Genomic DNA, 14274 nt, shown 5'->3' with positions numbered 1-14274 from the left:
TCACACGAAAGTTAATCACCCCCTAGCAGCTCCAGGATTGCTAATCTGATTGCATACAGTGAGAATCCTGGTGGAGTTGGATCAATCTACGTAGAATGATAGTTTCGTTGGGAACGCACCCTTTGATTCCGTTTGTAATTATAATTCTTAAAATCGAAGAACATCTTAAAATGTTTCGGACTTTCGAACCTTCGGACTAATGAACCTTCGGACTATCGAACCTTCGGACTAATGAACCTTCGGACCAATGGACCTTTAATTTTCGGACTAATGAACCTTCGGACCAATGAACCTTTTTGTTGAAAATCTGATGAAAAATTTACGAATTTTCGGACCAATGAACCTTCGGACCAATGAACCTTCGGACTATCGAGACGCCCCCGAGCAGGACGTACTCGCTCGTTGCTTCCCAAGCAGGGTTACGCAAAGAAAACTCCTACTTAAACAGGAGAGGTACTGCCAGCATCACAGAGATGGAAGATTGCTCTATGCATCATTTAATGTGGACTCGCGGAATTGAGCAGAACAAGATGGACTTTCTCGGAGAACATGTTTAAGAGAAGTGAATCTTCAACAAATCAGACAAAGGACAGTTGTTAATAAATTTAACAATTACTCAGTGACAGCAGAATAGAATTATATATAAATGAGCCGTGTCTTATATAAACAATTGTATATATGAACATCTGCTTGTGCTACAGTGCTATTTTAATAATTTTTTTAAACATCTTTATACGTTTTAGCTCACGGTTTTTCTTTCCTCGATTTTTCTCCTCATATGGTTACAAAGATATAGTGAGTTTTTTTTTTTAACGGGGAAAGTTTTTTAACCCAGAGCGTTAATTCACATTTACAAATAGGTGTGTTTATATCTATAAAAAAAAAATATGTTAACATATTTTTTTTATGTGGGAAAAGGAGGAATGTGTCAGGGACCCCTTAACGTTTTTAATACATTTATGAAAACTTCCATATCCGTACAGGTATGATCTTATTTCTGAATTTCATTGCCTTTGTGTTTTTGAAGCCAGTTGAACTGGGCACTTCCTAGGAGGATGTGGAGGTGGTTGAGTGACCCCTAATTTAATTAACTGTTGTCCAGCAGGTCGTGGTGTGACCTTTAATGTAATTTAACCAGGTGACTGTATAACCTCTATAAAAGCTAGGTTGCTTACTGTGAGAGGAAGCTTTTGCTAGAAATCATTTGAGACACGACGATTGTAGTACATGCTCTATATCTGAAGTAAATATTCGTTATAGTTACAGAAAACTTCCATGGGACTTGAGTTCGTTCTCTTTGCGTGTTTACATGCGTATGATTAGACATCGAACCGTGGACGTATTGAACTGCTATCGTGATCAACCGGCATAGGCTGGTATTACGTAAAGTTCATAACTGATCGGGCGGTACCCGACAAAGGTTATTCTGCTGAGAATCTCAGCGATGTAGATCAACTTCTAGTACTGTTACTTCATTTCTATTTCAGCTGAACTGTCTGCTTAAAAAAAGTTTTTACTTTGTTGTTGTATGCAGTATTTTAATTTGCTAGACACCTATGCACGTAGCAGTATCCAAGATATTTTTTGCTCCTGACACCATATGCTCCTTATACGTTCATTTGTTACAATGTATAACAATGTCTGAGATGAAAGAAAAAAATGTTGTCATTGGACAAATTGTGGCCAGTGATTGAGGTCAGTGATTGACTGCTGAAATTTGCTAAAGGCCTTGTGCACAAACTAGGTTAAGTGAAAATGAAGATGGTTCATGTTGTTTGTTAAATGCAGGCTAGCAATTTTTCAAACCAATATCAGCAAAACAAAAGAAAAACGAGAGAATAAAGTTACATATATATATATATATATTTGTCTTAAATAAAATGTGAGACAATAATAAGTGATATTCGATGGGAATGCATTGTAGTTAATATTAAAAACCCACAACCCAAATAATTCTTATAACAATAAACATTTATAAACTTTTTTTAAAAAACATTGCTGTAATCTCATTATTATAATTTCACCTACCACCTCACTTGATACATCTGATATCGTTACGTTGACCTTGTCAAAGCTTATCTGTTTCACAGGCACAATTATTAAACGGCATATTTAGAGCTAAACCTATGAACAAACACCAAAAGTAAAATGGACAAAAAGCACAGATTGCACATTCAGATTTCACTAACTGACAATTTTTGAAGTATTTTGTAAATTAAGCTTTTGCACATGATAAAATATACTGAACATTTCTTCAAGATAAATTTACAAACACTAAAAATAACTAGACAGAAAGGCTGCCATATACACAGGCAAAAATTTCAGCAATAGATATAGGATATGTGATATATATGAAACTTTTTGTAAAAATTAAATTGTGCTTAGTTTTAAAATAGATCTATAATCTTTACCATAATGTTTGGTAGTTACTGGGTGAACAAATGTGCTAGATTGGTACAGGGACCAGGAAACCAGGGACAGACACAGCTTATCCCAATATATGTAGACATGTTTAGTGTTTGTATGTGAGAAAAAAATAGGTATTGACAAAATGTTTCCAATTTGATATCGGCTTGTGAAAGGTTACAAAATACAACCACTAGCTAATAATTAATATATATATATGACTCAATCTAAATATCAACGTCTTTCTTTTTACAGTATATTTAATCCCTCCATCCCTCTCTTTTACTTGAGTTCAAGACTGGTCAAAAGGGACGTACTAGCATCCCCAATATTACATCGACATCAGAATCTGGCACAAAGATGTACGTGATCTTGTGCAATATTTCCATAAAAACATAATATAACGGTAATATCATGATTAGTAACTGCCACCATTAAAATATCATACGATAGGCATTAACAACAGGCCACTAACTTTCCAGGCAAGTTGGAGAAATCTCAATTTTATTTTGCACCAATGGCCTAGGTACAACGTTTCTTCAAAGTGGCTCCAAACCTTATGGCCGTGCAAAAAAATCATAGCCTTTATATACTCATCAAAAAATGAAACAGAAGTTTTTGTTTTGACCACAGGACTTCAAAATATCCAAATATAGCCTTTCAGTAGAGTACTAATATGCTTTAGTGATTCCAGACAATGGCTAGCTTCATTTTTTCAGAAATCTCATGATCATCTAAACACAAATTTGGACAAAAGTCTTGCAGAAATCACTTTTCCAAATTCAATGCTAGTGGACACAAGAATCAGAAAACCAAGTTTAAGAGACTAAATTCCGTGCTGACATTATGCCATGGCTGTCTGAACTGGACAGGGGTTGTCCCATTGGCACACTCAAAGCAGGGATGGCCTAGTGTTATGGTTTGGTTGGGCGTGAGACTAGTGTCAATTTCCACTCAGAACTAGTGGTGTTTGGTGGAAATCTGACTGGCCAGCGGTACAGATATGAAGGCCTAAGGATAGCCGTTGTACCATCCATGCATCAAAACCCAACCCTACACTTGGTCCAGCAGCAAAACACTCATTCTTATACTGCAGGGATATCATAGGCATACTACCTGCAGCAGGAGCAGATCCAGACATGTCTGCCATTGTGCATGCCTGGGGCACAGTGGGCAGACAACTTCATAACCACAAGCCGCAGGCTACCACCAATATAGAGTTAAGTGTTGTAATGGTAGAAGCATGGAGAAGGATGCCCGGTTTCTCCAATCAAGGTTGTACAATCTATGAAGAGGAGGGCACTGGCCTGTATTGCAGCCAGGGGAGAGCACATATGTTACTGAATAATTTACTACCCTAGATAAGGTAAGAGTTTACTAACCTGTTGATATACAAAACTAGAGGATCAGAGAGGCGATACCGCCTCCGAATATTGTACCACCAGCTGGAGCAAGCGCATTCGTATAGACCCCAACATACACAAAATAAGGGACACAGCCACCAGTTTTGTGCTTGACAAGCTGTAAAAATGCAATCAACAAGAATTTTTAAACTATTGCAAAAAATATATATGGTACAATCAAATTTAAGTTCTTTGTAAGATAGGTCAAGGGTCAATTTCAAGGTCACAGTAAATTGCCAGTATATGACTTCCTATTCAAGTTCAAGAGTAACTATGGACCTATCTCTGTCAAGTTTGAAGTTAAAAGAGAAAGAAATTAGCAGAGTTCACTTCATGATAAAAAGTAGGTCAAAGGTCAATTACAAGGTCACACTTAGATTGCCAGTATAGGACTTTCTATTCAAGTTCAATAGTAACTACGGACCTATCTCAGCCAGTTTTGGAGATAAAAGGAAAGCAAAATTTGCAAAGTTCAGTTCATGGTGAAAAGTAGGTCAAAGGTCAATTTTAAGGTCACATTTAGATTGCCAGTATATGACTTCCTATTCAAGTTCAATAGTAACTATGGACCTATCTCTGCCAGTTTTGGAGATAAAAGGGCAGCAAAATTTGCAAAGTTCAGTTTATGGTGAAAAGTAGGTCAAAGGTCAATTTTAAGGTCACATTTAGATTGCCAGTATATGACTTTCTATTCTAGTTCAATAGTAACTACGGACCTATCTCAGCCAGTTTTGGAGATAAAAGGGAAGCAAAATTTGCAAAATTCAGTTCATGGTGTAAAGTAGGTCAAAGGTCAATTTTAAGGTCACATTTAGATTGCCAGTATATGACTTCCTATTCAAGTTCAATAGTAACTACGGACCTATCTCTGCCAGTTTTGGAGATAAAAGGAAAGCAAAATTTGCAAAGTTCAATTCATGGTGAAAAGTAGGTCAAAGGTCAATTTCAAGGTTACACTTAGATTGCCAGTATATGACTTTCTATTCAAGTTCAATAGTAACTACGGACCTATCTCTGCCAGTTTTGGAGATAAAAGGAAAGCAAAATTTGCAAAGTTCAGTTCATGGTGAAAAGTAGGTCAAAGGTCAATTTTAAGGTCACATATAGATTGCCAGTATATGACTTCCTATTCAAGTTCAATAGTAACTACGGACCTATCTCTGCCAGTTTTGGAGATAAAAGGAAAGAAAATTTGCAAAGTTCAATTCATGGTGAAAAGTAGGTCAAAGGTCAATTTCAAGGTCACATTTAGATTGCCAGTATATGACTTTCTATTCAAGTTCAATACTAACTATGGACCTATCTCAGCCAGTTTTGGAGATAAAAGGGAAGCAAAATTTGCAAAGTTCAGTTCATGGTGAAAAGTAGGTCAAAGGTCAATTTTAAGGTCACATTTAGATTGCCAGTATATGACTTCCTATTCAAGTTCAATAGTAACTATGGACCTATCTCTGCCAGTTTTGGAGATAAAAGGGAAGCAAAATTTGCAAAGTTCAGTTCATGGTGGAAAGTAGGTCAAAGGTCAATTTCAAGGTCACAGTAAGATTGCCAGTATATGACTTCCTATTCAACTTCAATAGTAACTATGGACATATCTCTGCCAGTTTTGGAGATATAAGGGACTAAATGTTATAATTTTGGAGTTACCATAATGTGCCTTAAATTTCGTACAGAAAAAATTAATTAAAATAAAGAAAAAGTCATTTTGGTCAAAATTCTTGAAATAGGAGGTGCTCTGAAGTTTCAGAAGTTCAAATTTGATGAAATAATGTCATTTTTGAACACAAGTTGTCTGCTTTGCCAAGCCTTATGTTTTATTTTTCCAGAGTTCAAAATTTATTATCCATTACCGTACTGCACATTTTGCTTTTACCACCAATATGTACTTTTTGATACAGCGTAACTCGAAAACCGTATGGAATACAAAAAAACCGAGACCAACCCCAGTGTTGGGCTTTACATGCTCTACAAAATGCAAAAAAGAATGGGTCTCTAGCATTAACGGTTCCCGAATTAGAGACAGTTTTCAGTTTCGGTATCTTATGGCCGCTACTCCCGTGAAAATGCACCGATTGACCCCAAATTCATGGAGATGAAAGATGACCTGAAGGGTAACACTTTCCAATAATATTATTGGTTAAGTCTGTGTAGTGTCTGAATAACAGGGTAAAAAAAATTTTTTTCGTAAAAAATTTCATTTTTTTGAAAATTTTGACCCATTTGACCTTGAAGTAAAGGTCAAAGGTCAAATCCAAGGGTATATTTGAAATCTACACATTTGACTTTTGGAAGGCCGTCTATGGAAATTTTTCCCATAACTCCTTCCGTAGGGTAGATAATTAGCATTTAATTTTGCCATTTTTAGACAAGGGTGCATTGTAATGAGTGCCACACCCAGACCCCAATACCGACAAAGCCCAAATTTTACGTGGAACGAGTTGAGATTATGGGTGACCTAAATCCATGAGATGGGTACGGGGGCCCTTACCGTCTAGGAGGAGAAGCGGTAACGGTAGCCGTCCGGCAGAGCCGGCGGAACGATCCGGACGGGACCGAAACCATGTGTACTGCCAGCGCTAACGCTGGTGGTACAATAAAATTCACGTACAACAAATAGTAATCCAATTTCTGTACGTTATATGTGAAATTTAATTTGTATATCAATGGTTGAAGAAACTTATCTTAAGGCGACACTATTGTATGAAAAAGTTTATGATAACCATAGACATAACATGCCTTTCTTTTTTTGGCAAGTATAGTTATGCTCGACTACAGGCCACTATGTCATAATACTTGCTTATCTTTTTTGTTTTAGTGTTAATGCAGAATCTGACATTTTGCCAATACCTTTAAACATCTATAACAATGGAAATGACATGCAGAAAGAGTCAATGTAATATAGTTATGTGCACTTGAAAATAAACTTAAGAATGGATCGTGGCATTACTGCAGCTTACCAGTGTCAGTCTTATTAATGACGACTTGACATAATCTTTGCCACTGTGTTAAATAAATATCATGACAAACTTTACCCAGGTTTTACCAGAGATGGGGAAGTTCAAACTTATAAATATGAAACATGTTCAAAATATACTAAATGAATGTGGTAGGTAAGAGGGAGGAAGACAATACAACAATATATATAGGAAATCTAATCAAAATACTATGGGAATTCCAATGAAAAGTAGTACCTCATTGTTTTGTTAATTACTATATAAAGCCTTCAAGGAACTTCTGCTAATTTTTCTATCTACAAGTAAGAAAAAAGTATTGTTTTCTGATAAACTGCTAAATATACAGAACAGTGATTGCCAGTTACAGTTGTGTGATTAATGATTTTTTAAAGATTGGAACAACAATGTCTGGAATTAATTGTCCAAGTCTTAAAGAGATATTCAGGTTCTGCACATAGCAAAGCACAATCTGACTTTTTTGATGTTAAGTAATTCCTATATAATTAACATATATATAATAGGAAGCTGGAGTCCAGCATCAGTATTGGGCCCCTTGACAAAAAGCAACAATCACTGGGTCTGTAGTATTTTCAGAAACAATTTAGCCTCTTAACAATTTAACAACTCGTTGTGAATGCGATCATAGTTGGCACATGAGCATCACTATCTGTGGAAAAGTGAATTAAAAAGAGAGAAGAGTTTTCAGTTTTACTATGAAATGGTTGCCACACTGAAAATGTTCCAACCTAGTTTGTAAATACATACCACAATATAAATGCATAGGTCTGCAATGGTATGGAATGCAGCAGAGTGATTTTTACACTAAAAAATAAGGACAAAACCAAAGTCAGATTTGAGCCTCCTTTGCACATTAGACTTTTGTAGCTTCTATACATCTTTTTCTTTTAGTTTGTGAGAAATTACATATATTTCAAGTGAAAAGATATGGACTTTCTTGACATTTGATTAATGTCTCACAAATGATTTGTGATCATACACCATTATATATATTATATATAATGGTAGCACACCGATAAACTATTTTACAGAGATCATAACAATGATTTCATTTTTGTAAATATTCTTTACATGATTAACACAGAAAGAAAATGCTGCAACCTATTCTTCTATGGCTGCTTAAAAACCAGACAGCCAATCATTTGTTGAATGCTTTGGCTGTTTATTCATAACTTTTATCTCCTTAATAGGGTTTTGATGTAAAGTTTCACTATATACCGTATAAAGAATACACTTGAAAGGGTACTAGTAGATTTCTGACAACATTAACTGGCAATCTTGTACCTAAACAATAAAATATACCATTTCTATGTTCTTGTAAGGGTTAAAAACTCCTCTCTGGTCTTGGGATCTTCTCTGAATACTCCAAGCATAGTACTGGTGATAGTTTTACTGTTGAGCTTCTGTACCCCACGCATAACCATGCACATATGCCTACAAAAATCATCACATCAAGTAACCATATTTTTAACCCTCTAAGTACTAATTAAGAACATATTACTGCTGGCATCCCACTTTAACATGATGATGGAATGGGATTTTATCAAAACGGACAACGTGGATAATTGTGAAAAGTTTCTGCTTTTAATAATTAAACAACAATTAAAGAAGTAGGACTCACGTTGCTTCAATTACCACTCCTACGCCAGCTGGTTGTATGGCTTCCGTTAATGCAACTGCAATTTGCTTTGTCAATCTTTCTTGAACTGAAAAATGGGAAATAACATAAAACAGATCCCTGACATAACCAACTTCAACATTTGGTCCATAAAATATTTTCTGACCAGTGATTCTTTTTCTAAAATGAAATGTGAATAGTTCCATAGTTCAACCTACCTTGTAATCTTCTACTGAAAATTTCTACTATTCTGAAATGGAAAAATAATAGGTTTTTAATGACTCGGATGAAATCCCCAGTAGGAAAATGAATTGCAATGACTTAAAAAGCATATCTTAGCACATAAAAGGAGGAACTGTAACAATAAAAATAAATTTAAGCAGCTTGCATTACTTTTGAATCAAAGTAAAAATACCAATATCCACATCTAAAGATGTTGACTAAAGTGTTGATTGAAGTGATTGCATTACAGTAGTGTTCTCATTTTAAGAATTTATTGCTATAAAAATACAGTATCTGTAAATCAAACAATTTTCCCAGTTGAACTAATCAAGCAATGAACATACATGTCGGCATGATCTATTCAAGTGACATCAATATTGCAATTGAACTAATCTATATGTTGTATGTATGAGCTGTTATATTCAGGATTACACTTGTATAGAGATGAAAAAAGCATGAGAGCACCCCAAGGCAGGGGTGCTACTTGGCTCAACCTATCAGCTATGGAAAGATGTGAGAAGGGGGACCCTTTCCATATACATTACTTCCATTACAATGAAGAATGATGAGTGTAACATGGCAGTTTTTTTTTTATTTTCACATCCTTTTTAAACATTTTCTGACACTTCTCTGAATATATTATTCATTTCATCTTTTTTTGACAAATATTTTCAAAAAAATCCATTTTCTGGACACAATAAGAGCCAAGAAGTATATACAAGTCCCTCTTGAGTTTATGTGGAAGTAAAGGAATTTTCCTTTCTTTTTTTCTAGCAATCATTGTGTACTTGACAAATGGATGCATGGAGTAAGATAATCAACATCTGACTCTGTTTCAAGACCTGCATGCTCTGAATTTTAAAAGAATGTGACAAGCCCCTTTTGGTCTGGATTTTAATGCACACGAAACACAGGCAAATATTTCAGTGCAAAATTTTCTAATTATGGTATTTCTTATTTGTAACCTCAGATGTGGATGCACCATAATTTGCCTATGAGAAATATACCTTACATGACCATATTTTTTGCTACGTCTTTAAGTGCAAATGTTCTTTTAACAGGTCCTCAGTGGAAACTTTTTCTACTTGAAAGGGACAGTGCATAAGACTTCATTATTTTTACTTCAATGTTTTTTGTTGCACCTATACAAAGACAAGTGACACTTTTGGGTCATTTTTAAAAAGATAAAAGCTATGAATTTAAGTAGCCAAAAAAAAGTTTTTTTTTTCAAAAATTAATTTTGCTTTTTACATATTTCTCTGTTATTTCAATTTGAAATTTCTTCATATGTGATTTTAATAAAGAGCAATCTTATTCCAAATCATTCAAATTATCAATCATATATAATGACTCTTCTTCTACTATTTAACTTATTTACCCCAGTTAAAGATGGAAAAGCATAAATAATCTTGTTTATCACCTCCTGATGTACCTGGCCCCCTGTCAACAATCTTGACACAGTTTTAAATCAAGTGCAACCCATGGATCTATGCTGAAAGCAATGGTGGAACGTGACAAATTAAACCAACACTCAAGCATGGGTGTAGAGCTTCTTAATTTTTCCAGATTGCATATAAATCAGTAGCAGCCACTGGCACACACAGATTACCTGTAGATTACGTGTTTAAAGTCTGCCAAGATCAGGCCTCATAAACGGATAAGGCGTTTCCTAGCACAAGCCTCAGATTCCCGAGCGCAAATGCCAATATTAACGAGCCACACCTCAGATTCACAAGCACAACGTAAAGTCAACGAGCACAAACTTGCTCGGCAATGGCAATTATTGTTTATGAGGCCTGAAGATGTAGATTTAGGCTTCGTTCACATGCAATGTCTATTTTCTATTTTCGGTATGTCTTATGATCACGGTCTGTGCACTGAATATCCCGCCGCGTAATTACTGGCAGCGCGAGCCAGTTACTTATAGTAACTTATAGCAAGGAGTTATAACAGAAGGAGATTACACGCGTGGGGGCGGAGCCCGTATTACGGTCTCTCATTGGTCGGAATGAATAGAACCCAGAGAACAATGGATGCCTATCTCTGTTACGCTTAATTACTCTCGTTTAAATCTCGTTTGTTAGTATCTGTGCCTTCGTCTGTTGATTTTTGAGGACAGAAACAGAAACGGAGTCCCAAGTTTCTAAAAAATGAGAGAAATACAGAATTTATATGATATTACGTTGGACAAGGTTTTCAAAAAACAGGTAAGTGCTTTTAAATGCATAACTACACGAAATATGAAGATAAATTGCAACTTTTATGTCGTAGGGTCTCACTGTGTAAGTGTCCAGCTACACGTTGATCTCGCGAGGTGGTGTGTGGAGAATAAATATTGCACGAAAAATATTTCCCACTCATAACAAGTGCCTATAAATATAGTATCAGATGAAGAAAGTTTGGTCTTTATACAGTTGCAAATGTTAAGTAATTTGTGGCAATAGCAAAGAATAAAACTTAGGTGCACTTTCAGTAGCCGAATAACAAGCAGATGCTTAAGCCGCCATCTTGTTAATATTTCGAAAAAAAATTACTCCAAAAGACATTTTCCTCCTACTTTTTAAAACTTGTGTCACATGACAGTCATAAAATTTAACTAATTGTTATCTGTGCAACACATTTGCTTGAGCAGTATTGTTTTTTTTTTGCGATTTTACATGTGGTCTAGCTTGGATACGACAATTGACAATTTTCATGAGTTCCGATCAAAAAGTGTTACGCTTGTTACGGCCAAAAGCCTTACCGCTTTTTGTACTTTTCAAATGCAAGATTATAAAAAAATTTGGTGTGTTTAGATTCTTGAACATCTTGGTCGTGGCGTGGTATATATTGCATGGATACTGCTCCAATATTTCTTGAAAAAAATGACCTGATTTGTTCAGAATACCAATTTTTTACTCTAGTGTTATGGGTAAATGTACCATTTTGGCCTTTACCTTTTTCATGTTTAAATTTAAAAAGACTTATCATGACAGTTGGTCATCATTTTTCTTCTCACCATGGTGGGTGGCTTTGGAGTGGTAACTTTGTTGTTAAAGTAAAGTGCTCAGTTTTTTTGACTGGAAAATTTTGCCTCCACCCAGCATTTTCCATCATGGCGGTCTAACAGGAAGTTTGACTTCATGGCATAGTTATTTTTAACTTATTTAGTCTTCTTTTTACATATATATGTTTTATTTCATATTAAACCTTTGAAAAAAGAACACACATGAATCCTGGTGCTTTTAATTTAAAGTCTTAAGTTCACCTAGGCTCCACCAATTACTTAACCTGTTATCTCACTACACATCTCCCTTTGAGTTAAGGTGTGTAAGACACACCTTATTGTGTAAGACACCTCTATAATTAAGGGGTACTTGCTTCTCTACTTTAATTATACTTCACTACTTTGGCATGTTAGGTGGCAAGCTTGGATGTTTCAGTTCATTTTAAGAAAGTAGCTTTGCCTTGGTGGTTACAAAAGAATAGAACTCTATTAAGATTTATTCATTACTTGAAAGTAAATATTTCATCTTGCAGTGTTGAAACAGAAATTCTCTCAAAATTGATAATGAATTTTACATGCATATCTTAACACTACTCAAGTTTTTTTTCTTCTATTATAGATATGGGAGAAAGCTGCATTGAATATATGAATTATGGTCAGGCTGGAAAAAATTTAAAAATGTCAATGAAAAAAGGAGGTCAGCGTGTCTGGGGTAAGTTACTTTTGTCATAATGCCTAAGATGCATTAAACATTCACTAACAACAGTACACTTTTTAATTTTTTTCAAAATACAACAACCTTGGGCATTTTCCTTTTAGCAACCAGCCTCTCTGAAATCCCCTTTTTGTCCTGTCAGAAGAGTAGGAACCAGGGCGGATTTAAATAATTTCTTGTAATAAGTACAATTTCTTTCAATTTCTTGGGGTTATTAGCTTGTAATCATGAATCTTGATATTCTACATAAATTTAGTTGTAAATTGTTCATTTATGTGGTGAACATTATTTCAGTCAAGTCATAACAAGACACATTAAACTTCACTGCGTAATTCCATAATGTCTACATGGATACTTGTAGTTCATAATGCTATTATTATGTTGTTTTTTTTCTAACCTACAGGTTTCTCTCTTTTCTGAGTGGCATGGCATTGGCAGGCAGAAGAAAAGGCCCTGAAGAAATTCTCACTTGGTTTGTCCTTTTTGGAGAAGAAACTGGATAAGACTGGCCAACAGAGATTGCATTAAATTAATAGTGCTCCTTCATGACATTTTAAAATATTTTCAGTCACCTAACTGACTCTATACATTTCATAAATTTTATGTTACTGTCACGTGGAAAAAAATCAAAACCTATATATAATTTGTTGAGTGCCATGGTATAACAGTCTACTTGATTGCCAGTAAAATTTGGACTGTTTCAGTGAAATTTCTTTAAAGCAGTCACTTACTGGCCCAGTTAATTTTTTCAGCTGTAACATGTACTCCAGTTCATTTTATAAATGTAATTACTAAGTGTTCTCTTGATTTATAATAACCTTTTGAAAATCCCATGTTTTTTATCCTATTTGTAAGAATTAGCCACTTTATCTTCTAGTTTTTTTTTCATTCAGCCCATTAGATTCTCAGACCTTGCTGGCTTGTGAGTGGAATAGTATCTGGCACAGACTGGTATCAGCAAGTCAGATAAAAAAGAATATAATTATTTCTATTTGCACGGTTGAAAAAAATTCCAACACAGACTGCATAAAACTGGAAAACTATAGCAACTTAATCATTCTTATGACTTCATTAATTACTGCTTATGTGTAAAATTTTGTTTTTGTTCTTCTATTGATATAATAAAATGGTTTTACTCACAGATGCTACTATCATGATGCTTGAGTATCGAGTTGACTTAAAAGATATTTTAAGTTAATATAGTAAATAGTTTGAAATTCAAAATTCTCATCTTTATTTGTTTCACTTTAAAGAGCTAAGTTAATACTAAAATTTCTGATATATTTTGAATATAAATATATTTATGAATGAATAAAAATTATACTTAATGTTTAGCACTGTGCACTTGTTTACCGACAAATAAGAAGTGTTAGTATGTGTCAAAATAATCCTGAAAATAAATAGGGAGATTTCCAAGATAAAGAAATTTATAACGAGTATTTAGTAAACTGACATGTCGTGGAATTGCCTCAACCTTTGATTAAAATTTCACTTTAATGCATTATGATATTAAAATTATACCGAGTGAGAGAAAAAAATACTTAAAGAAATTAAAAACCAGTCACAAAGCTTAGGCACTGTCTCAATGTATATGTTTATGGGACCAAAGGGCAGGGGGGTCCAAACGTTTATGTATTAATATTATGCCCTTTGGCAGTGAGGACAGACGTTCACTTGAATGTCATTTTCACAAACCACAATTGGGACGTTTTCTTTTGACTTATCCTTGGTGATTTTTCACTGTGTTGTGCAAAAGAAAAGCCATCTATCACCGACTCAAAAAAACTCATGGCGACCATCCTCAGTCACCACCTTATAATCGCTTTCTATGATATCGTTCCCTCCCAGCACATCGTCCAAATAACTACCTGTGAAAAAAATCGTCAGCATACAGCGCCGCTTTGACACTACTGATCTCGAATTCTAACGCGAAATAACGCATATAAAATCAA

At 34.9% G+C, this 14274-nt stretch overlaps 1 protein-coding gene and 1 long non-coding RNA gene across 4 annotated transcripts in view; one reads left to right on the top strand and one right to left on the bottom strand.

The window, feature by feature from the left end:
- LOC106171897 (GTP cyclohydrolase 1) overlaps positions 1–14274 on the bottom strand; it is a 29670-nt gene that overhangs the window by 9217 nt on the left and 6179 nt on the right. The window contains exons 4-7 of one of the 3 annotated variants that reach the window (XM_013552403.3): positions 8618–8649; positions 8403–8487; positions 8084–8215; positions 1840–7585 (exon numbers count right to left, since the gene is read on the bottom strand). In XM_013552403.3, the coding sequence (XP_013407857.1) occupies positions 8089–8215; positions 8403–8487; positions 8618–8649 (244 nt within the window). In that variant the 3' untranslated portion in view covers positions 1840–7585; positions 8084–8088. Of the gene's footprint in view, positions 1–1839; positions 8216–8402; positions 8488–8617; positions 8650–14274 lie in introns of those variants that run through there. The other 2 variants (XM_087005746.1, XM_024074621.2) reach the window with 2 other exon arrangements.
- Positions 10552–13463, top strand: LOC147763394 (uncharacterized). The gene is made up of 3 exons (XR_015333051.1): positions 10552–10828; positions 12227–12319; positions 12726–13463. It is a non-coding gene; the product is annotated as an uncharacterized LOC147763394 (long non-coding RNA).

The sequence above is a fragment of the Lingula anatina genome, chromosome 2 (assembly GCF_051362555.1).
Source record: "Lingula anatina isolate TDL-2025a chromosome 2, LinAna3.0, whole genome shotgun sequence".
Lineage (NCBI taxonomy): Eukaryota > Metazoa > Brachiopoda > Lingulata > Lingulida > Lingulidae > Lingula > Lingula anatina.
This window is presented reverse-complemented; position numbering and strand designations above follow the sequence as displayed.